Source organism: Oncorhynchus mykiss, chromosome 19 (genome assembly GCF_057628025.1).
Source record: "Oncorhynchus mykiss isolate SJ-2025 chromosome 19, ASM5762802v1, whole genome shotgun sequence".
NCBI classification, from domain to species: Eukaryota; Metazoa; Chordata; class Actinopteri; order Salmoniformes; family Salmonidae; genus Oncorhynchus; species Oncorhynchus mykiss.
The window spans coordinates 25,511,860-25,537,135 of NC_143040.1; the positions used below are offsets into that span (position 1 = coordinate 25,511,860).

The 25,276-nt window shown below is 41.8% G+C and overlaps 2 protein-coding genes across 2 annotated transcripts; both read left to right on the forward strand.

Annotated features, from left to right (window-relative positions):
* Window positions 1–10,623: 10,623 nt before the first annotated feature.
* LOC110497423 (N-acetylneuraminate-9-phosphate synthase) lies at window positions 10,624–20,205 on the forward strand. The gene is made up of 6 exons (XM_021573525.3): window positions 10,624–10,871; window positions 11,355–11,570; window positions 11,689–11,788; window positions 11,956–12,110; window positions 12,512–12,778; window positions 17,039–20,205. The coding sequence occupies exons 1-6, from the start codon at window positions 10,740–10,742 to the stop codon at window positions 17,240–17,242; spliced, it is 1,074 nt and encodes a 357-aa protein (XP_021429200.1). The 5' UTR covers window positions 10,624–10,739; the 3' UTR covers window positions 17,243–20,205.
* On the forward strand, window positions 19,444–24,618 carry LOC110497424 (N-acetylneuraminate-9-phosphate synthase). The gene is made up of 6 exons (XM_021573526.3): window positions 19,444–20,572; window positions 21,513–21,728; window positions 22,709–22,808; window positions 23,017–23,171; window positions 23,377–23,643; window positions 23,996–24,618. Exons 1-6 carry the CDS (start codon window positions 20,441–20,443, stop codon window positions 24,203–24,205), a joined length of 1,080 nt encoding a protein of 359 aa, XP_021429201.2. The 5' UTR covers window positions 19,444–20,440; the 3' UTR covers window positions 24,206–24,618.
* The last annotated feature ends 658 nt before the right edge of the window (window positions 24,619–25,276 follow it).

Here is a 25,276-nt window from a genome sequence, read left to right on the forward strand (position 1 = left end):
GGCTTACCATGGTCCCGGACGTCTCTGCGTTCATCGCCGCCTGCACGATCTGTGCACAGACCAAGACTCCTCGGCAAGCTCCGGCTGGTCCACTTCAACCACTGCCTGTCCCTCACCGTCCCTGGTCTCACATATCCCTGGACTTCATCACTGGTCTCCCCACGTCTCTCTGGTTCCCTGTTTGTCTGTTGCCAGTTGTTTTTCATCAAACGGTTTTCCCATGCTCCTGTCTTTCTCTCGTTCTTGTTATCTAGCTTTCCCATTTTTTTCCCATTCTGCCACAGAACAGCTGGCAGGCTCAGGGTCAGGGCATTCTGGATTACTGACCTCTGCCTGCCCTGACCTGTCATATAATTAATTGATACATCATACATTTAATGAAATAATTGTCTCGCTGTAGCCTTCCTATTTCCTTTGTAAATATCCTTATTTGCATTCCATGTGGTTCACCCACAAAAACCTAACTTGGCCACAAAATTCCTGAACTCAACTGAGGTCCATTGCTTGTGACTAATTTCCAGAGATACAGTGCCTTGTGAAAGTATTCGGCCCCCTTGAACTTTGCGACCTTTTGCCACATTTCAGGCTTCAAACATAAAGATATAAAACTGTATTTTTTGTGAAGAATCAACAACAAGTGGGACACAATCAGGAAGTGGAACGACATTTATTGGATATTTCAAACTTTTTTAACAAATCAAAAACTGAAAAATTGGGCGTGCAAAATTATTCAGCCCCTTTACTTTCAGTGCAGCAAACTCTCTCCAGAAGTTCAGTGAGGATCTCTGAATGATCCTATGTTGACCTAAATGACTAATGATGATAAATACAATCCACCTGTGTGTAATCAAGTCTCCGTATAAATGCACCTGCACTGTGATAGTCTCAGAGGTCTGTTAAAAGCGCAGAGAGCATCATGAAGAACAAGGAACACACCAGGCAGGTCCGAGATACTGTTGTGAAGAAGTTTAAAGCCGGATTTGGATACAAAAAGATTTCCCAAGATTTAAACATCCCAAGGAGCACTGTGCAAGCGATAATATTGAAATGGAAGGAGTATCAGACCACTGCAAATCTACCAAGACCTGGCCGTCCCTCTAAACTTTCACCTCATACAAGGAGAAGACTGATCAGAGATGCAGCCAAGAGGCCCATGATCACTCTGGATGAACTGCAGAGATCTACAGCTGAGGTGGAGACTCTGTCCATAGGACAACAATCAGTCGTATATTGCACAAATCTGGCCTTCATGGAAGAGTGGCAAGAAGAAAGCCATTTCTTAAAGATATCCATAAAAAGTGTTGTTTAAAGTTTGCCACAATCCACCTGGGAGACACACCAAACATGTGGAAGAAGGTGCTCTGGTCAGATGAAACCAAAATTGAACTTTTTGGCAACAATGCAAAACGTTATGTTTGGCGTAAAAGCAACACAGCTGAACACACCATCCCCACTGTCAAACATGGTGGTGGCAGCATCATGGTTTGGGCCTGCTTTTCTTCAGCAGGGACAGGGAAGATGGTTAAAATTGATGGGAAGATGGATGGAGCCAAATACAGGACCATTCTGGAAGAAAACCTGATGGAGTCTGCAAAAGACCTGAGACTGGGACGGAGATTTGTCTTCCAACAAGATCCAAAACATAAAGCAAAATCTACAATGGAATGGTTCAAAAATAAACATATCCAGGTGTTAGAATGGCCAAGTCAAAGTCCAGACCTGAATCCAATCGAGAATCTGTGGAAAGAACTGAAAACTGCTGTTCACAAATGCTCTCCATCCAACCTCACTTAGCTCGAGCTGTTTTGCAAGGAGGAATGGGAAAACATTTCAGTCTCTCGATGTGCAAAACTGATAGAGACATACCCCAAGCGACTTACAGCTGTAGTCGCAGCAAAAGGTGGCGCTACAAAGTATTAACTTAAGGGGGCTGAATAATTTTGCACGCCCAATTTTTTAGTTTTTGATTTGTTAAAAAAGTTTAAAATATCCAATAAATGTCGTTCCACTTCATGATTGTGTCTTGACTTGTTGTTGATTCTTCACAAAAAAAATACAGTTTTATATCTTTATGTTTGAAGCCTGAAATGTGGCAAAAGGTCGCAAAGTTCAAGGGGGCCGAATACTTTCGCAAGGCACTGTATCTGACTCTTTTGAATGTAGTGGATGGTTAACTGATATGCACATTCCAATGGAGATTCCTTCTTGCTTGCAATGAAAAACACGCCAATATCTCAATATAAGCTTATATATCATAAAAGCCCAAACTCAAAGTAACGTTTCAAACGTGTACTCAACAAAGATGTCCAGCTGAATACATACATTCAGTACAGTGCCGTGTCCACTTACACCCTTAGCTCTCACCCTCTCCCTTCCACAAAGATGTACTTCAATACTTTTCCACCACCCAGGATTTCTCTGTGCATATCACAGGACTTCTAATCAGTCAGGAGAGGCCTTGAGTTATTGGGAGTGCGCATTCCTACAGTCCACTGCAGTCCACTGCAGTCCACTAAATAATTACACTTCTCATACCCACAGAGCTTAAACCTAGCACTACCTTCAATCTCTAAGGATATATAAAAACAATATTTTCATACTAAAATGATAATGCTGTAAAACAGTAATTCACATTCTATCAGTCCCCCCTTTTAAACGTTTTATACAATAGGCACTAACATTCCAACTGGAGCTTTTGAGCTTTTTTTCTCCTCCTTCTGCTGGAGATCCAAGAGTGTACTAACAGACACTTGATGGAGAGAAAAACATAGAAACGCATTACAATAGACTCACATACTAATATGTGGATATACTTGAAGAAAGAAGTAAGAAACACAGCGCTTCCCACCTCTTGACTGACCTGGGCTGCTTTTCTGCTGAGATTGACAAAAATAAAGGATCTATACACCTCCCCAAGCTCCCACTCAGTCTTCCCCCAGGACTACAAAATGTGTTCCCACGCCATGTCCTCCTCACTTCATTCTATGCCACTGGGCACACACTGGTTGAATCAACGTTGTTTTCACGTCATTTCAACGAAACTCTTAGTCACATATTTCCTAATAACCCTCCGCAGCAGATGAGCGACCACTAACACAGACAACTTTTCCTCTGGTGAACTGGCTTCCTGTATATTGGGCCTGTGGCTAATCGTTCAAGGGTTTTTCCTTCGTCAGTAAAACCCTCCCGTTATGTAGTCAACAGAGTATGAAATTGCAATAATTGGTTACAGTAATCAAATTCAACATATCACAACAGCTTGATTGTAGAGTTTCAATAAACCAATAGACAATATTTGTCTAAACTTCTAGGTGACTAGCTTCACCATTACATCAGTGTTGTTGGTATAACCACTGATACAGAGTAGCTTGTTAGCGGCTGGAGTCTACAGTAGGGCCTTCTATCTCAACCTTGGGAGGAAACCCTCCATAACTTAGTGAGTCTAAATTAGGGAGGGTGTTCTTCTAAGGTCGAGAAGCTAGATTCGTTTGTACAAAGATTCAATTTGTTTCAGAAACCACTCGCAGGATGACCCCATATTACATGATAACAACCCCCCCCCCCTCCCCCCACGTTTTGCCCTTGGCAATGTAACTCAATATTTCCACAGCAGAATAAAAAAAAATCATGAATCAGATGAACAAACATAATGAATCACCCAAGCCAAATTATAATTGTAACCCTTTATAAATTCAAAAGGAAATCATTTTCATCCATGAGGGAATTCAAGGAATAGTCAAATAGACTAGAGACGGGTTTCTCTCACACTCATCATGTGGTGCTGTGTGTGAGCAGTGCACCCGCCTTTCCCTTGGTGCTTTCTTCACAGTTCAGGGACAGCGCTCTGTGTCTCTCGCCTGTCCGAATCCGAATTGGAACTATTGATAAATGACACAACCCAAATTTAGAATGACAGCCCCTTATCTTCGTGCACAAACATCTCAAACTCCCTATCTGGTATTCCCGGAGCGAGGAACTAGCACAGTGCTTGTTTTAACTTCCCAAACTCTTTTTGACACTAGTGTCCAGTCTACTGGGTCTTGTCCCTGCTTCCCCACTTCTGTCAAAGTATTCAACGGCGAAGCCATTGATGAGAATGACGGAATAAAACTATGGACATCGCCAAATAGACCCAGTTAGTAATTTAGCTGTCACTGCCACACATACTACTGGGACAGTGACTCATGCACTTTGTGACACCCTGAAACTCCATGAAAGGGTGATTCAAAATTGAGTCTATAATTCAACCCTCAATTTAGCCCAAAAAGACACTGGCAGAACATACATTTCCAGAAAGGGAGACATATATGTACACACTCAGTGGCCAGTTTATTAGGTACACCTGTTTAGTATTGGGTCGGACTCCACCTTTGCCTCCAGAACAGCCTAAATTCTTTGGGCATGGATTCTACAAGGTGCCGTAAACGTTCCACAGGGATGTTGGTCCATGCTGATGCGATGGCATCATGCATTTGCTGCCGATCGGATGGCGGTACATTCATGCTGTCCAACGTTGCTCAACTGGTATCAAGGGACCTAACGTATGCCAGGAAAATGTTCCCCACACCATTACACCACCGCCACCAGCCTGTACCGGTGACACCAGGCAGGATGAGTCCACGGGTTCGTTCTGCTTACACCAAATTCTGACACTGCCATCAGCATAACACAACAGGAACTGGGATTCGTCGGACCAGGAAATGTTTTTCCACTCCTCAATTGTCAAGTGTTGGAAGATCGCGTGCCCCGTGGAACAGCTCCTTCTTGTTTTTAGCTGATAGGAGGGAAACCTGGTGTGTTTGTCTGCTGCAATAGCCTATCCATGACAAGGATCGATGAGTTGGGCGTTCCGAGATGCCGTTCTGCACACCATTGTTATACTTGGCTGCTATTTGTTTGTGGCCCGCCTGTTAGCTTGCACGATTCTTGCCATTCTCCTTCAACCTCTCTCATCAAGAAGCTGTTTTTTCGCCCACAGGACTTTCGTTGACTGGATGTTTTTTGTTTGACGCACCATTCTCTGTAAACCCTAGACACTGGCGTGGGAGAAAAGCCCAGGAGGGCAGCCGTTTCTGAGATACAGGATCCGGTGCGCCTGGCACCAACGATCATACCGCGCTCAAAGTCGCTAAAGTCACTTGTTTTGCCCATTCTAACATTCAGTCGAACCGTAACTGAATGCCTCGATGCCTGTCTGCCTGCTTTATATAGCATGCCTCGGCCACGTTACTAACAGTTGGTAGGAGCGATCCATTTTTGTGAATGGGGTGGTGGACATAATAAACTGGGCACATACAGGTATATACAGTATCCTACTAACGTCAACATAAACTTTATTAATCGTACATTTCTAGCGTTAACTTTTGTCAGTACGTGTCACGTTCTGACCTTTATTTCCTTTGTTTTGTCATTATTTAGTATGGTCAGGGCGTGAGTTGGGGTGGGCAGTCTATGTTTGTTTTTCTATGATTTGGGGATTTCTATGTTTCGGCCTAGTATGGTTCTCAATCAGAGGCAGGTGTCATTAGTTGTCTCTGATTGAGAATCATTCTTAGGTAGCCTGGGTTTCACTGTGTGTTTGTGGGTGTTTGTTTCCGTGTGTGTGTTTTTCACCACATGGTACTGTTTTGGGTTTCGTTCATTCCACGTTTATTGTTTTTGTATTCAGTTGTTCATGTTGAGTATTTCTTATTAAAAGAACCATGGACACTTACACGGGGCCCCTCAGGGGTGCGTGCTCGGTGTCTTCCTGTACTCCCTGTTCACTCATGACTGCACGGCCAGGTACGACTCCAACACCATCATTAAGTTTGCCGATGACACAACATTGGTAGGCCTGATCACCAACAAGGACGAGACAGCATATAGGGAGGAGGTCAGAGACCTGGCCGTGTGGTGCCAGGACAACAACCTCTCCGTCAACGTGATCAAGAATACAGGAAAAGGAGCACCGAGCACGGCCCCTTTCTCATCGACGGGGCTGTAAGTGGAGCAGGTTGAGAGCTTCAAGTTCCTTGGTGTCCACATCACCAACAAACTAACATGGTCCAAGCACACCAAGACAGTCGTGAAGAGGGCACGACAAAACCTATTCCCCCTCAGAAGACTGAAAAGATTTGGCATGGGTCCTCAGATCCTCAAAAGGTTCTACAGCTGCACCATCGAGAGCATCACTGCATGGTCTGGCAACTGCTCGGCCCCCGACCGCAAGGCACTACAGAGGGTAGTGCGTACGGCCCAGTACGTCACTGGGGCCAAGCTTCCTGCCATCCAGGACCTCGATACCAGGCGGTGTCAGAGGAAGGCCCTAAAAATTACCAGAGACTCCAGCCACCCTAGTCATAGACTGTTCTCTCTGCTACTGCACGGCAAGCGGTAATGGAGTGTCAAGTCTAGGTCCAAGAGGCTTCTAGACAGCTTCTACCCCCAAGCCATAAGACCACTGAACATCTAATCAAATGGCTACCCAGACTACTTGCTATTTTACGCTGCTGCTACTCTCTGTTATTATCTATGCATAAGTCACTTTAATAACTCTACCCACATGTATATAGTACCTCAATTACCTCGACTAACCGGTGCCCCTGCACATTGACTCTGTACCAGTACCCCCTGTATATAGCCTCGCTGTTATTATTTTACTGCTGCTTTTGAATTATTTGTTACTTTATTTCTTTTTTTTTTGTGGTATTTTTCTTAAAACTGCATTGTTGTGTTAAGGGCTTGTAAGTACGCATTTCACTGCAATCCCTGTTGTATTCAGCGCATGTGACAAATACAATTTAAGTGGGTGGGTCTCGATGTCAATATCTAAGGGATAGTTGGATTTTCCAAACTAGATGATCTCTCACCTGAGCTGCTGCAAACTTCCTTAAATGTCCATTCTAGAAGTGGACTTTAGAAGTGATCCCTCCATGCTCACCCCACGCACTCGATCTCGGTATAACTCAAGCAGCACTCCTGAGAGAAAATATGCATACTTTCTTTATGAAACTCCATTTTCTATCACCATTTTCGGATTTTCTGACCATTTAGGATGTGTTGCACATTGCGTCCAGCCAAGGCTGTAAAAGTGAGGAAGGATGCCCCCCTCACTGGTGCAAAATAGACAGAACAAGGAAATGTGTAAACAATGTGCTTAGCAAATTTGTTCTTACTCTGATTAAGCAATAGTTGATTGTTTTGGATAGCAGGACATAAAGTGCCTCATGCTGTACTCATCTTGTGTCACGCCCTGACCTTAGTTATCTTTGTTTTCTTTATTATTTTGGTTAGGTCAGGGTGTGACGAGGGTGATTTGTTTAGTTTCTTGTATTGTCTAGGGTTTTTTGTAAGTCTAGGTGTTTATATGTCTATGGTTGCCTATATTGGTTCTCAATCAAAGGCAGCTGTTTATCGTTGTCTCTGATTGGGGACCATATTTAGGTAGCCATATTCCTTGGGTAGTTTGTGGGTTCTGTCTATGTATAGTTGCCTGTTCTGCACTAGCCATATTTGCGTCATGGTTCGTTTTTGTTCAGTGTTCTTTCTTTAATAAAGAAGTATGTACGCTTACCAAGCTGATCCTTGGTCTCCTCCATATGACGATCGTGACATCATGAAAATAATGTTTGAAGAGATCCACGTAGTCACAGAAAACGGTACATCAGACATCGCTCCTATTAGTGGTTTGTCACTCAATGTCCCTGGCTATACATAATGTTGTTGTGAGCATGGTGACAGTTTTTGCTTTGCCATTATGGGGTATTGTGTGTAGATTGATGAGGAAAAAAAAAAAGTTTATCAATCAGTACAGTCACCTTGTATAACAAAAAATATATATATATGTATATATCACACACACACACAGTGCATTCGGAAAGTATTCAGACCCCTTGACTTTTTCCACATTTTGTACCGTTACAGCCTTGTTCTAAAATTGATTCAATTGTTTTTTCCCTCATCAATCTACACACAATACCCCATAATGACAAAGCAAAAACTGTTTTTTAAAAAGATTTTTGCCTATGTATTAAAAAATAAAAAACGAACATATTACATTTACGTAACTATTCAGACCCTTTCCTCAGTACTTTGTTGAAGCCCCTATGGCAGCGATAACAGCCTCAAGTCTTCATGACGCTACAAGCGTGGCTCACCTGTGTTTGGGAAGTTTTTCCCATTCTTCTCTGCAGATCCTCTCAAGCTCTGTCAGGTTCGGTGCGGTGTGTTGCTGCACAGCTATATTCAGGTCTCCCCAGAGATGTTTAATCGGGTTCAAGTCTATGCTCTGGCTGGGCCACTCAAGGACATTCAATAAGTTTGAAACAAGTTGATATTTTGTTGTCTTAAACAGAAAATAGCATCCAACTGTCTCTTGAGGTGCACATATTGAGCAAGCTGAAGCACTGTCCTCTTAGTCCTGTTTTCAGTGGTTGTGTCAGGGTTGTGTAGTGGTTCTTCACGCCTGCAGATTTCCCCTCCACCACTAATCAATATCTTCGGCCTACTCTGGCTTGCCCTGGAATGCACATCTTGGCTGGGCCAGTGGTCATGTACTAATGAGCTCCTGAAACAGGAACTAGCAAGATGTCAGCCCCCCACAAATCGGTTTTCAGCCATTTTGGAGGCTGTCTGTAGTTCAAGTTATAGCTCAGTGATAACATACCATGATCACTTCTTTTAACACATCCCCTGAGACGTTCCTTTCCTGTCTCTGGAAAGTTACCGTGACAACCTTTATATACACACTTTTAAACTTCTCTTCTGTTTGCTTCACTGTTTGTGCCCACCGGTCGGTGGATTGGGAGGCAGGAAGAGCCACATCACCACAAAGCTCTCAGTCCTTGCCTCTCCCTCTCCTGTACAGGCTCAACGAATGGACAATGTCTCTCATTCCCATCATATTGTCAGGCATATGTGTATAGGTGGCAGGGAAGTCAGGCGCAGGAGAGTCAAACGGAGTGTAAAATGGAGTCTTTTAATAATGTCATAAAAACATGCTCCATAACACTAAACAGGAAAAGAACATAAACCAATATGGGTACGAAGACCCGTCGCGCACCTATCCAACAAAAACACTACACTGACAATAAACAATCTCTGACAAAGACATGAGGGGAAACAGAGGGTTAAATACACAACAGGTAATGAATGGAATTGAAAACAGGTGTGTGGGAAGACAAGACAAAACCAATGGAAAATGAAAAATGGATCGATGATGGCTAGAAGACCGGTGACGTCGAACGCCGAGCACCGCCCGAACAAGGAGAGGCAACGACTTCGGCAGAAGTTCCTATATTGGAACCTAAGTTTATTCCCAATAAGCAGTGACTCCTTCTTCTAAAACGACTTTCATTCCAAGTTGTGGGTGATATTGTGGCGTTTTTATAATGTATCCTTTCGGGGCACCAATCGTATCTCACTAATTGTGTTCATTTTCCAGTCTAAATTTCTAGATTCATTCATTTATTTAGGAATATTTTGTACGTGTACAATATATTATTCTCCTGTGGGAATCTGTACTAGATACAAATCCCACCCCAGAACCATACGCTGTTGAGTTCTAAATACTATCTCTATCCCCTCGGATTTAGTAACGGTTGCACTGTCCACCTGTTACAGACGGGATACATCCAACTGTCACGCACGCACACACACAGGCGCACGCACGCACACGCACACACACGCACACGCACACGCACAGGATGTTTCCTAAATGGCCATATCTAAGATTTGTTTAATAATTTGAAGCTTCACTCTCCACAGAAAACTCTCTGTTCCTTAAGCGTGATATCCTGGCGACAACGCCGATTGATAAGAAGACCCATATCTCAAAAAACCATAAACATATTTATCACAAAAAAAGAGCCCAGACTCAAAGTGACGTTTCAAACGTGTACTCAACAAAGATGTCCAGCCGAATACAGTGCATTCCAGACAGCGCCGTGTCCACTTACACCCTCGGCTCTCACCCTCTCCCTTCCACAAAGATGTACTTCGGTACTTTTCCACCACCCAGGATTTCTCTGTGCATATCACAGGACTTCTAATCAGTCAGGAGAGGCCTTGAGTTATTGGGAGTGCGCATTCCTACAGTCCACTGTCATACACACATACATACACATACACAAAGAGCTTTGAACCTAAACCTACTTTCAATCTCTAAGGATATATAAGAAACAATCAAAGAGGATATAATTCTATGAAAAGGTAAAGATATAAAGCAATTATATAAAACAGTATTTTACACTCAACGTAAATAATGTTTTCATAAAGCTGCGTTCAACGTGGGTCTTTCTTCCAGTAAAAAAACAACAACAGCTCCTTCACTAATTGTCTGAACTGTGCACGAGAGAGAACTTGGTATCTATCACTGTACCCATTTCCTTATTGAATGTATTTGCAAATATCCTTGTTTACATCTTATTTGCGTTTTTTGTTGTTGTTGCCTGGTTCCAGATTTGTTTGGGCTCTTGTCAAATGACAATAACGTGAGAACAATTCCATAAGGTGAAAAGAAACAGACTGGCATCCAGGCTAAAAAAAAAAACAATAAGCCCTACCTGTCACTTTTGGTCAGGATACTGGCATATCATTGGATGGGCTGACTTTAAGGATTTGGATAAAAGGGCAGACGATAAGCAATTTCTTCCTTTTTCCACCGTGCAAAATTGCCTCTGACAATCTCACCCTTAAAAAATTATTTGCCATAGACTTTAAATCATTTACCAACTTAGTTTATCACTTTTCTTTTGAGAATGACTCTGAAATTCGAACTTGGTCCTGGCAGGATGATCGGGGGTTCTAACCCCTGTTTCATTATTGCAGAAATTGGACAGAACCACCAAGGAGATATTGAAATCGCAAAGAAAATGATCAAGATGGCCAAGGTAATGGGAGCTAAATTAAGAGACATTGTAAGACTTTAAGGACTGGTTTCCTGGACACAGTTATGGACAAAAAGCATGCTGAATACAGAACATGGTCTTCATTGAAAGTCTTTTTTTTTGTGTCCAGGACAAGGCTCAATCTGTGTCAGCGTAACGGCCCTTTAGTGTGGCTTAAGCTTCAGTTAAATATAATAGGTTGGGTGACAAGATTCTCTGGGAGAATAGGATAGAAAGGCACACATATGCATGTATGAGTGTGGAGCAACTTTTTCATCCTGCATCCCTCCCATGTAAATCTTCCTTTAATAACCTCAAATCAAAAGCTAATGTAGAAATGGCAGGACTGAGGGGGAGGTATTTTCTGCTGTGTTCCTGATACTCTATTGCTGCTGTGCGTGGATTTGCAGAAACGGAAATTGTGTGTGTGTGTGTGTGTGTGTGTGTGTGTTTGGTGCTGTTACTCATGTTGGCATCAATTCACAGGACTGTGGGGCAGACTGCGCCAAATTTCAGAAGAGTGAACTTGAGTACAAGTTCAACAAGCGTGCTCTGGAGCGTCCCTACACCTCCAAACATTCCTGGGGAAAGACATACGGTGACCACAAGCGCCATCTAGAGTTCAGTCATGAACAATATAGAGAGCTCCAGAAATATGCAAAGGAGGTTGGAATCTTCTTCGCCGCTTCTGGGATGGACGAGGTAAGAGGTCATTCCATTAATACATGTCTATTGAATTCGTCTGCTGCGACTGTGTAGATATTCCGGATTTCAAGCAAAACATGCATGACCATCCCAACTGCTTCGCTTCGCTTGACAGATGGCTGTGGAGTTCCTGGATGAGCTCGATGTGCCCTTCTTCAAAGTTGCCTCATGCGATGCCAACAATTTCCCCTATCTGGAACTGACTGCAAGAAAAGGTGAAGTGATTTAAGTTAACACTGTGTTATATATGTACTACACCTTTATCACCTGTGACTGTGGTAAAAGTGAAATGTTATACTCTGAATGTGCAGTCCACATGGGTAATGTGCGGCATATCAGTAAAGTCAGTTACTGTTGAAATTACAACTTTGTTGAACCTCAGGACGGCCTATGGTGATATCCAGTGGGATGCAGTCAATGGCGACAATGAGACGGGTCTATCAGACGGTCAAGGAACACAATCGGAACTTCACCATCCTACAGTGCACCAGTGCCTACCCATTGGACCCTGAGGATGTCAACCTACGTGTCATAGCAGTAAGACTTCCCATTGATTTATTACAAGGAAAGTGTTGTCAGGCAGGATCAGCAAGATATCTGTTGTCACCCCAGAGTAACATCATAGGGAAACATAGGTTGAGTCAAGTGCACAGCAATGAGAGAGAGAGAGAGGGAGAGGGAGGGAGGGAGGGCGGGAGGGAGAGAGAAAGAGAGGAGAGGAGAGGAGAGGAGAGGAGAGGAGAGGAGAGGAGAGGAGAGGAGAGGAGAGTGCGAGAGCACGGGAGAGCGAGAGAGCGAGAGAGCGGGAGAGCGGGAGAGAGAGAGAGAGAGAGAGAGAGAGAGAGAACAAGAATTTAACATATTTCTGTTCAGGCCACCACTAAAGGAAATGAATTGACCCATGGAATTTTACTCTCCCTTTTCCTTACATACTGTAGGAATACCAGAAGGAATTCCCTGATATTCCCATCGGATATTCTGGCCATGAGAGGGGAATCAGTATCACTGTGGCAGCAGTGGCAATGGGGGCAAAAGTCGTGGAGCGTCACGTGACGCTGGACAAGAGCTGGAAGGGCAACGACCACGAGGCGTCACTGGAGCCTTCTGAGCTGACAGAGCTGGTCAGAGCCATCCGCTTGGTGGAGCGGGCCCAAGGCACGGGCATCAAACAGATGCTACCCTGTGAGAAAGCCTGCCATGTCAAGGTGAGTTAGCCTCAGAAGGTTTAAATGAAAATAAATACGACATCATTTTTGAATGGTAAAGGGAAAATATTTATTTAGTATATTTTTGACATATAGTGCATTCAGAGAGTATTCAGACCCCTTCCCTTTTTCCACATTTTGTTATGTTACAGTCTTATTCTAAAATGTATTAAATTGTTTTTTCCCCTCTCATCAAGCTACACACAATATCCCATAATGACAAAGACAAAAAAAGGGTTTTAGACATTTTTGCTAGTTAATAAAAAATGTAAAACTGAAATAATACATGTACATACAGTACCAGTCAAAAGTTTGGACACACCTACTCATTAAAGGGTTTTTATTTATTTGTACTATTTTCAACAAAACTATGAAATAACACATATGGAATCATGTAGTAACCAAAAAAGTGTTAAACAAATCAAAACATATTTATATTTGAGATTCTTCAAAGTAGCCATCCTTGCCTTGATGACAGCTGTGCACACTCTTGACATTCTCTCAACCAGCTTCATGAGGTAGTCACCTGGAATGCATTTCAATTAACAGGTGTGCCTTGTTAAAGGTTAATTTGTGGAATTTCTTTCCTTCATAATGCATTTGAGCCAATCAGTTGTGTTGTGACAAGGTAGGGGTGGTATACAGAAGATAGCCATATTTGGTAAAAGACCATGTCCTTATTATGGCAAGAACAACTCAAATAAGCATCATTACTTTAAAAGACATGAAGGTCAGTCAAAAGTTTCTTCAAGTGCAGTCGCAAAAACCATCAAGCACCATGATGAAACTGGCTCTCATGAGGACCGCCACAGGAAAGGAAGTCCCAGAGTTACCTCTGCTGCAGAGGATAAGTTCATTAAAGTTAACTTGATGTTGAGACACATCTCAACATCAACTGTTCAGAGAAGACTGCATGAATCAGGCCTATTATGGTCAAATTGTTGCACAGAAACCACTAGTAAAGGACACCAACAATAAGAAGAGACTCGCTTGGGCCACGAGCACGAGCATTGGACATTAGACTGGTGAAAATCTGTCCTTTGGTCTGATGAGTCCAAATTTTAGATTTTTGGTTCCAACCGCTGTGTATTTTTGAGACACAGAGTAGGTGAACAGATGATCTCTGCATGTGGGGTTCCCACCATGAAGCATGGAGGAGGAGGTGTAACAGTGCTTTGCTGGTGACACCGTCTGATTTATTTAGAATTCAGGACCCACTTAACCAGCATGGCTACCACAGCATTCTGCAGCCATACACCATCCCATCTGGTTTGTGCTTAGTGGGACTATCATTTGTTTTTCAACAGGACAATGACCCAACACACATCCAGGCTGTGTAAGGGCTATTTGACCAATAAGGAGAGTGATACAGTGCTGCATCAGATGACTTGGCCTCCACAATCACCTGACCTTAACCCAAATGAGATGGTTTGGGGTGAGTTGGACCGCAGAGTGAAGGAAAAGCAACCAACAAGTGCTCAGCATATGTGAGAACTCCTTCAAGACTGTTGGAAAAACATCCCAGGTGAAACTGGTTGAGATAATGCCAAGAGTGTGGGAGCAATTACAGTCTCAAGTCTTTTTGGGTATGCCGCTACAAGTTTGGCACACCTTTATTTGGCGTACTCCACCCATTCTTCTCTGCAGACCCTCTCAAGCTCTGTCAGGTTGGATGAGGACAGCTAGACAGCTATTTTCAGGTCTCTCCAGAGATGTTCGTTCAGGTTCAAGTCCGAGCTGTGTCTGGGCCACTCAGAGACATTCAGACTTGCTCGAAGCCCCTCCTGCGTTGTCTTGGCTGTGTGCTTAGGGTCGTTGTCTTGTGGGAAGGTGAACTTATTCCCGGTCTGAGGTCCTGAGCGCTCTGGAGAAGGTTTTCATTAAGGATCTCTCTGTACTTTGCTCAGTTCATCTTTCCCTCGATCCTGTCTAATCTCCCAGTCCCTATTTCTGAAAAACATCCCCACAGCATGATGCTGCCACCACCATGCTTTACAGTAGGTATGGTATTGGCCAGGTGATGAGCGGTGCTTGATTTCCTCCAGACGTGACGCTTGGCATTCAAGCCAAATAGTTCAATCTTGGTTTCATCAGACCAGAGAATCTTGTTTCTCATAGTCTGAGAGTCCTTTAGGTGCCTTTTGGCAAACTCCAAGCGGGATGTCATGTGCCTTTTACTGAGGTGTGGCTTCTGTCTGGTCACTCTACCATAAAGGCCTGATAGCTGGAGTGCTGCAGAGATAGTTGTTCTTCTGGAAGGTCCTCCATCTCCACAGAGGAACTCTGGAGCTCTGTCAGAGTGACCATCGGTTCTTGGTCACATCCCTGACTAAGGCCCTTCTCCCCCGATTGCTCAGTTTGGCCAGTTCTAGGAGGAGTCTTGGTGGTTCCAAACTTCTTCTATTTAAGAATGATGGAGGCCACTGTGTTCTTGTGGACCTTTAATGCTGCAGAAATGTTTTGGTACCCTTCCCTAGATCTGTCCCTCGCCATAATCTTGTCTTGGAGCTACAGACAATTCCTTCAACCTCATGGCTTGGTTTTTGCTGTGACATGCACTGTCAACTGTGTGACCTTATACAGGCAGGTATGTGCCTTTCCAAATCATGTCGAATCAATTTAGTTTACCACAGTTGGACTCCAAGTTGCGGCAACATCTCAAGGACGATCAATGGAAACAGGACGCACCTGAGCTCAATTTCTGTGTGCTGAGGGTCACTGACTTTGAGTAAAGTCAGTGTCTATGTATGCGGATAACTCAACACTATACACGTCAGCTACTACAGCGGCTGAAATGACTGCGACACTCAACAAAGAGCTGCAGTTAGTTTCAGAGTGGGTGGCAAGGAATAAGTTAGCCCTAAATATTTCTAAAACTATAAGCATTATATTTGGAACAAAACACTCACTAAATCCTAAAGCTCAACTAAATGTTGTAATAAATCATGTGGAAATTGAGCAAGTTGAGATGACTAAACTGCTTAGAGTAACCCTAGATTGTAAACTGTCATGGTCAAAACATATTGATGCAGTAATAGCTAAGATGGGGAGAAGTATGTCCATAATAAAGCGCTGCTCTACCTTAACAACACCATCAACAAGGCAGGTCCTACAGGCCCTAGTTTTGTTGCACCTTGACTACTGTTCAGTCGTGTGGTCAGGTGCCACAAAAAAGGACTTAGGAAAACTGCAATTGGCTCAGAACAGGGCAGCACGGCTGGCCCTTGGATGTACACAGAGAGGTAATATTAATAATATGCATGTCAATCTCTCCTGGCTGAAAGTGGAGGAGAGATTGACTTCATCACTACCTGTATTTGTGAATGCATCGAGCTGTCTGTTTAAACTACTGGCACACAGCTCAGACATCCATGCATACCCCACAAGACATGCCACAAGAGGTCTCTTCACAGTCCCCAAGTCCAGAACAGACTATGGGAGGCACACAGTACTACATAGAGCCATGACTACATGGAACTCTATTCCACATCAAGTAACTGACTAAAGCAGTAAAATTTGATTTTTAAAAATGTTTTTTTTTAAAAACACCTTATGGAACAGTGGGGACTGTGAAGCAACACACACATTGGCACAGGCACATGCATAGAAACACACGCGTGATAACATACGCACAATACATACACATGGATTTAGTACTGTAGATATGCGGTAGTGGTGGAGAAGGGGCCTGAGGGCACACAGTGTGTTGTGAAATCTGTGAATGTATTGTAATGTTTTTAAAATTGTATAAACTGCCTTCATTTTGCTGGAACCCAGGAAGAGTAGCTGGGGATTCATAATAAATACAAAATACACATTTCGGGTTTCATAGCAAAGGGTCTGAATACTAATGTAAATAAGGTATTTATGTTTGCAAACATTTCTAAAAACCTGATTTTGCTTTGTCATTATGGGGTATTGTGTGTAGATTGATAAGGAAAATGTTTTATTTAATACATTTTGGAGTTAAGCTGTAATGTAACAAAATCTGGAAAAAGTGCTTGGCTCTGAATAGTTTGCGAAGGCACTACATATACAAAATATACAACATATATCAATAATATACTAAATAAATATTTTTCCCATTGACATTTGTAATAATAACTTTCTCCAAAAATGACGTTATATTCACTTTCATTTAAAAGGTAGGCCCATTATGTTTGTCATAAACCTCCCTTACATCAAGTATTCTCTTTGTACTGTATAACCTACAACAGCACATACTGTAGGAGGAAATCTCCGTATTATTTTCTCTTCCAGCTGGGGAAGTCAGTGGTGGCCAAGGTGGCGATACCCAAAGGCACGGTGCTGAGTATGGATATGCTGGGGGTGAAGGTGGGCGAGCCGAGGGGCGTCTCTCCTGAAGACATGGGTCAGCTGGTGGGCAAGGCCGTCACAGAGGACGTGGAGGAGGACGGGAGCATCACGCCACGTATGGTGGACGTCTACAACAACAAGGGCTGACAAACATGTTAACATGCTGACTAGACTAGTGTTATGACACTGATGGTCTGTTTACATTTCTACCATTTTGGCTAGATTGAGTAGGCATACATCTTCATCTAGTGGTCATGTCAGTATTGTAGCAACGCCTAACCCCAATTATTTTCCTCACTTTAACCTCAGTCTCATAACCTGCTGTTATTTCACCAAACCTAATGTGTTGGTTCCCCTAATCAGCCACGTTAATTCACCTAACCTGCCACTTTAATTACCGCAACCCGCTATGTAAACAGACCACCAATCCGACATATGATCAGTATCACCAGACGGCCACGTTGCGTGCTGGGGTGTCACAAAATGAATGTACCCATTATTCAATAATTTAACTGCTCATGCGCATCAATGGGCATAGCCAGGCGATAAATAGAACTTGGTTCCATTTCAGACCCTTAATGACTGCAAGTCCCGCCTATTATTTTCCTCACTTTAACCTCAGTCTCATAACCTGCTGTTATTTCACCAAACCTAATGTGTTGGTTCCCCTAATCAGCCACGTTAATTCACCTAACCTGCCACTTTAATTACCGCAACCCGCTATGTAAACAGACCACCAATCCGACATATGATCAGTATCACCAGACGGCCACGTTGCGTGCTGGGGTGTCACAAAATGAATGTACCCATTATTCAATAATTTAACTGCTCATGCGCATCAATGGGCATAGCCAGGCGATAAATAGAACTTGGTTCCATTTCAGACCCTTAATGACTGCAAGTCCCGCCTCTCCCATCTACTCATAGGTTTTCACGAGCATACTAACCCACGTTTCAAGAATCAACGTGTGTTTGTGTCTTTTTCCTGAGACCCAATAAGGAGGCGACAGTCAACACACTGCAACTCAAATAGAACCAAGTTCTTCTGTAGCTCTTGGCTACGCAGAGGTACGTTCAAGCACGCGAGAGATGTGGGGGAAATGATTGAATAACATGTAAGTGTAACAAAAACTTAAACTAAAGTAAAAACTAAAATTGGAAAAACTATTCAGTAACCTGAAATAAAATAATTAAGAAAAATTTTGTAAAACTATACTGAAACTACAATTTAAGACCTTTTTTAAATGTTTTTACTACTGGGGTTTTTGACACTGATGTGTATAAACCCTGGATTTACTGACAGGGGGCGCTGTAATTGAAGCCACCGCATAGCCATCTTGGCACTCCTCATTTGGGAGCTATAGAAATGCATTTGTCTACATTAGTTTTTGACATGTGTATTATATTAGACACCTTAAAGCCTACTTTGAAATTATATTATGTGAGCTAAACATAAAAAATTAAAAAATATATAAAACATTTCTTAGTCTTTTTTTTAGAGAGAGTACTACTTTTACTGTGCCCACTACAACAGCAAAACATACTTAAATACATGTCATTTTTTTCCTTTAAATATTTAATTGAAATACTGTAGAATTACATTCATTCCTATGGAGGACTTCTCCAACAAGGGAGTACCAATAGCAATCCAGGGTATATATACGTCATTGGTTTTCAAGCTTCCGGCGGTTTAAATGCTTCTAGTAGATGGTGATGTTTCAAATAGGCCTAGCTTGTGCATCACTAGTTATCAGTGAAGAAAGGCAAAACCCCATATGAGATTATTTAGAGTACATTACTGGAATGGACAAAAGGAAATATATTGTACTGTCAGAAGATGGCAGCCAGTGTCGAACAGAGATTAAATAAAATCAAGATGAAGTCAAGGTGCGACAGCCTCCAGCTATTACTAGCTCCACGTCAACGGCAACCAGAAGCAGAAACTTGGCAACCTCATTCAAATTAGTTTAAAAAGAGAGAAGAAGCACGGTTTAATTTATTAATCGAGTCTGTCACGTCTAAAGACTATGCGAGGAGCCAGGAGTATTCAACACTACCTAACAAGTGTTAATTGTTGGCAATTTAAAAACATTTGTGTGGTGGATTGTTGACCTGCATCATTAAAAAAACGGATGTTCATTTCTGTCAACAATCAAAATACTGCTGGCTGTCACTCAATATGTTTTTCAGATGCAAAATTCTACAATATTACATAAACATATCATGTTAAATGTGGATTTTTTTTTTGCTGTTTTTTTTTTTGTTGCTTTTGTTGCAGCTGTTTTTTATTAACCTTATTTGAAGGTGTTAGTGAATCTTACGTTTAACCTTAATAAACTCTGGCTGAAAATGTTATTAGTTACATAATATTTACACTGCATCACAAGCGTTCATTGTGGACAATTTTAAAAAGGTTTGCGTGGCGGACTGTTCATCCTCATTCCTCTAAAAACAGATGTTAATTTCGGCGTAACAAAATACACCTGGCTGTCATCCAACAATTGTTTTTTCAGTTTCAAAATTCTACAATGTTGCATAAGCATAACATGTGCCTTGACTTAATTTGTCCCGTCCCACCCCCCTCTCTGTCTTTCACTTAAGTAAAGGTAGTCTACTTGATTCTTCTTACATGTACTACTAAAGTTTTTTTTAAAGCTTTGGATTGGTGTAAACATGGGCAAGAGAGTTTCCTTCCACCATATGTATTGCACCAGTCTAGGCTATTATTCTTTTAAATCCAAGTCACATCAAGATTGAGCTAGCCAAACATATAACCTGGCCCATTACTTTACGTTGTAATGCCTGGTTTGCATGTTAGGAATCACTTTGGCTCTATTCATTGCATTTCTATCTGCAACGTTTGGCTACTGAACATGGCACTGGGCGATGTATAGTCAGAAGCAAGTTAGGGAACAAACAGATTAGATCCGAATATAGTAGACTTGACTGTCTATATAAGGTACAAGTATTTATATACATGTGGTGGATGTTTACTTTTCTATATCAGAGGATGTGAAATAGAATTTGGTGTTAAAAAGTAAAATACAATGTATACAGATAATGATTGACTGCTCCTATAATAATAATAATAAAATATTACTCATTACAGTGTCTCACATTTTGACTCTTGAGAATCCTGAAATGACCTGTGAGTGAATGGAGAACCTTTATTTTGAAACATGAGTGGAGAGGAAACCACGTGGATTCCGGATGTGCAACGTGGAAATTAGCTCGACTTTTTCCGCGAGAACCCGCACCTGACCGTCTCTGTACCACTGGCTCAGAGCAAGCGAACATTTTACCGCAACAAACATTTTAGGAAACCGGATTTATCACATTTCCAAAATGCCTCTGAAATTCGAGCTTTGTCCTGGAAGGATGATTGGGGGTTCTAACCCCTGTTTCATTATTGCAGAAATTGGACAGAACCACCAGGGAGATATCGAAATTGCCAAGAAAATGATCAAGATGGCCAAGGTAATGTTAGTAGAATGTTTTAATCAGTTTTCTTAGCCCAGCTGCTGTATTGGGGACCATGGTACTGACTTACTTGCTAGTAAACTAGCAGCTACTTTAGTATACATGCATTTGACCAATTTGGCAGTTTCAATTGACAGTCCAGTCTCTTTGAATGACGCTGCTTCGTGTCTAACTACTGTCCTGCTACTGTGCCAATGAGGAAATGATCGATTCCAGTGCCCACAGGACTGTAAAATGACAGTAGCTCTGCTACTAACTGCTCTGTTGCTTGCTGGGGCTGTATTTATGAGACCAGGGGCATATATTGGTCAATTTAGTAAGGCTTGATATTGGTGGATACGGATTTCCTACCAGAGTCAGATGTGGCACAACAGATACCCAACCTCATATACACACTTATCACACCATTTGACTGTTTAATGAAAAGGCAGTAGTTGTGTAAGCTACAGATTTATGTTATAATGTGATCTAACCAAAGATTTTTGGTATCCATTCAAGTCAAGTTTAAGCTTTTTAATTTCACGTGCACAAGTACAGTGAAATGCCTTTCTTGCCTGAGTTACAGGTTAGGTACTGTTTGGTGTAGCACAGTGACATTTCAACCAACCTTAACTTGGCAATACTATCTTTGTTTTTGATTCAGCCAAACATCCATCTTCTAAAATGTCAGTGTCCAGTTGCAGGTGATGCGTTTAAATGTATTAATGTTTTGCTCCATGAGTAATCCAACAACGTCTTTGTCGCCATCTTGTCTATTTCAAATCTTCTCTCATTGTTCGAGACAGGTGAGTGTCATCATGGCATGTGGCACTTTGGGGTGTGGACCCACCTGTCTCAATCAATGAGAGAAGATTTGAAACAAGGTTCCCTTCTCATCGTCATTGGTAACACATTTTACAACTATGTGACCCTACTCATATTGGAAATCAATTCACAGGACTGTGGGGCAGACTGCGCCAAGTTTCAGAAGAGTGAACTTGAGTACAAGTTCAACAAGCGTGCTCTGGAGCGTCCCTACACCTCCAAACAATCCTGGGGCAAGACGTACGGAGAGCACAAGCGCCACCTTGAGTTCAGTCATACACAATACGTAGAGCTGCAGAATTATGCGAAGGAGGTTGGAATTTTCTTTACTGCTTCAGGAATGGATGAGGTAAGAATGATGTTGATGTGGAATAGGCCCATAGAGCCCCATAGTGGAGGTGTCATAATACCCATAAAATTTAGCAGTCAAATGGGAAAATGGTTCCAATTGTTTCACAATACATTTTTCCCATAGGGAATTTTAGAAACGCCTAAAATAAGGGCTGTGTTTCCTGTATCTTTACCCCGGCATGGTGTTTTGATAACCATGTAAATCTCAATCTGACATATTCAGCTCTATTTACGCTCAGATTCGAAAATGCTAATTAGCATCGAAGTAGACATCATGCAAAACGACAAATCCCTACACCCCTGAACTTAGTCTCCAACTGACACCTTTGCTGACAGATATTGTCAATTTAAAACTTGCACAAGACCGTTCACAGGATTGTACATTTTTAAAGAAGTGTAGCCAATTTATTCACTGGTACATTTAGCTAACATTAGTAAATTAATCCAGAGATTCCTATCTTTGCCTCGACTCATGTCATCATGGCATTTGTAGTTCTTTATGATAGCCACATTAGCTGCTAATTAGCATTTCATTTTTGTGGGGTAAATACAGGCAAATATATTGATATTTATCAAAGTTATCAAAACGGCACACCAGGGTAATCCTACATGAATCTCAGCCCTTATTTTAAGTGTTACTGAAATCCACTATGGGGGAAAAACAATTGGAACCATTTCCCTGTTTGACTGCTAGGTTTTTTGGGGTCTATTGACTCCGGTGGTACTATATTGAATGGGCCTGTATAATGCATATCAAAACTGTATTAGTTATTTGTTTGTTATTTGTTGTAATCGTTATTTGTTGTAATCGTTATTTGTTGTAATCGTTATTTGTTGTAATCGTTATTTGTTGTAATCGTTATTTGTTGTAATCGTTATTTGTTGTAATAGTTATTTGTTGTAATCGTTATTTGTTGTAATCGTTATTTGTTGTAATCGTTATTTGTTGTAATCGTTATTTGTTGTATCTCTTGTTAGATGGCTGTGGAGTTTCTACATGAGCTTGATGTGCCTTTCTTCAAAGTCGGTTCAGGGGACACCAACAACTTTCCCTATCTGGAAAAGACTGCTAAAAAAGGTGAGTGATTAAAGTTTACAGTATGATAGATATTTGTCTTTGGCTGCTAAATGTAAAAATGAACATTTTACCTTCTGAGGTAGTTTGATTATTTGGTCTACTTTATACCCCTGAAAGTGTAGTAAAAAAAATGTTGAACATCGAGGATAAAGCAAAGCGTTTTTTTTGTTGGTGAAATGAATCTCAAATCTCTTTGGTTTAATGCTAGGTCGCCCCATGGTGATATCCAGTGGGATGCAGTCGATGGAGACAATGAGACGGGTCTACCAGACAGTCAAGAAACACAATCAGAACTTCTGCATCCTGCAGTGCACCAGTGCCTACCCATTGGAGGCTGAAGATGTCAACCTGCGTGTCATCGCAGTAAGAGTTTTTCATTGGTTTGAACGAAGGAGTTGTTTCAGGCAAGATCAGAAATTTGGCTGTCAACCTTGTCACCCCTAAACACACGGTGCATCTTATTTATGTTATAAATCAATGGACCATTAGTGCTAGTCTGTGGTTAAGGCTACATCCAGAGAGAATACATGTTTCGAGGCAGGAAAATGACCCATAATCTTGTTCATAGGAATACCAGAAGGAATTCCCTGATATTCCCATCGGATATTCCGGTCACGAGTCTGGGGTCCACATCTCCGTGGCGGCAGTGGCTCTGGGGGCAAAGGTCATTGAGCGTCATGTGACCCTGGACAAGAGCTGGAAGGGAAGTGACCACGAAGCTTCTCTGGAGCCCTCTGAGCTGACAGAGCTGGTGAAAGCCATCCGATTGGTGGAGAGGTCTCTGGGGACGAGCATCAAGCAGATGCTGCCCTGTGAGAAGCCATGCCACGATAAGGTACTTCCTGGATGGGCACTTTTCATTGTTATTCTTACCACATAGCCTGACGACCAACTGCAATGATTAATGGCAATCTGATGCAAGACAATGGGGTATTTATTTTTACAAACATTATTTAGCATTTATTCCAATTCAGGGGTGGGTGGGTGTGTGTTAGGGCTAGGAGTTTTTTTTTTCCTAATCTTGTCATCTGACCTGGAAAAACTCTGTACCCTATAGGCTATATGATCTTTAATTTTTAGGGTTTCTTGGTTTGTTGTTATACCCAAGTACTGGGCCCAATAATGTTGCTTCAAACAGGAAAGGATGTCAGAACTTCTTTTAATATATTCATTGTGTCCTCTTCCAGCTGGGGAAATCAGTGGTGGCCAAGGTGGCGATCCCCAAAGGCACGGTGCTGAGTATGGACATGCTGGGGGTGAAGGTGGGCGAGCCGAAGGGCGTTCCCCCCGAAGACATCTACCAGCTGGTGGGCAAGTCCGTCACAGAGGACGTGGAGGAGGACGAGAGTATCACCCCAGACGTGGTCGAAAGCTACGGCAAGAAGATTAAGTGCTGAGTTGCGTAATCACCCTGGTAATAGCCTACTGTAACCATTGTAATACCTTGACCACAATGCCAAACAACACAATGCACTTTTACAGGCTGAGAAAAGTGAAAAGGTGGTTGTGGGAACATCGATAATATAGATATTATTTAGAGGCCTAGAAGTCTCAGTTTCGGGGACATGTTTTATTTTTCTGGTTTCATGTTGTTTTTTTTTACTAGATGGAAACAAACATTCAATGATTCAGACTTGACTACAAGTGCCTAGTTAAGTAGAGAAAATACAAACTATGTTCAGTAGTGGCTGAAATGATTGCATTCTAATTCAATGTTTAACTGTTCATGTATAAATTAAATGGCCATTTTTGTTAAATTGCACAATTGATTGCACTACAAAAATGTCAAATACAAAATGCCAAACACTAATGATTGTCATCTTTACCTTTTTCATCCGAAATCACACTCCTTGATTGCAATTATATTATTTTGTGATAAAATTCTGGTACAAATGAGTGTCAAAAGTGAAAACATACCGTATGTACAGTACCAGTCAAGTTTGACACTCATTCCAGGGTTTTTCTTTATTTTTTTTACTGTTTTCTACATTTTAAAATAATAGTGAAGACATCAAAACTATGAAATAACAAATATGGAATAATGTACTAACAGAAAGTGTTAAACAAATCTAAATATATTTGAGATGATTTAAAGTAGCTACCCTTTGCCTTGACAGCTTTGCACACTCTTGGCATTCTCTCAACCAGATTTACCAGGAATCCATGTGAAAATGAAAGATCAATCAATTATACTTTGCAAATGTATTAATTAAAAACATACCTTATTTACATAAGTATTTAGACCTTTGCTATGAGACTTGAAAATGAGCTCAGGTGCATCCTGTTTCCATTGATTATCCTTGATGTTTCTACTACTTGATTGGAGTCCACCTGTGGTAAATTCAATTGATTTTACATGATTTGGAAAGGCACACAACTGTCTATATAAGGTCCCACAGTTGACAGTGCATGTCAGAGCAAGCCATGAGGTCAAAGGAATTGTCCGTAGAGTTCCGAGACAGGATTAT

Bases quoted from the DNA above. Each gene is read 5' to 3' on its own strand.
- LOC110497423 (XM_021573525.3), top strand. From the start codon at position 10,740: ATGACTCTGAAATTCGAACTTGGTCCTGGCAGGATGATCGGGGGTTCT. The intron at 11,571-11,688 runs GTAAGAGGTCAT...TTCGCTTGACAG, and splicing joins CCGCTTCTGGGATGGACGAG to ATGGCTGTGGAGTTCCTGGA. The intron at 12,111-12,511 runs GTAAGACTTCCC...TACATACTGTAG, and splicing joins TCAACCTACGTGTCATAGCA to GAATACCAGAAGGAATTCCC.
- LOC110497424 (XM_021573526.3), top strand. From the start codon at position 20,441: ATGCCTCTGAAATTCGAGCTTTGTCCTGGAAGGATGATTGGGGGTTCT. The intron at 20,573-21,512 runs GTAATGTTAGTA...ATCAATTCACAG, and splicing joins AAATGATCAAGATGGCCAAG to GACTGTGGGGCAGACTGCGC. The intron at 23,172-23,376 runs GTAAGAGTTTTT...TCTTGTTCATAG, and splicing joins TCAACCTGCGTGTCATCGCA to GAATACCAGAAGGAATTCCC.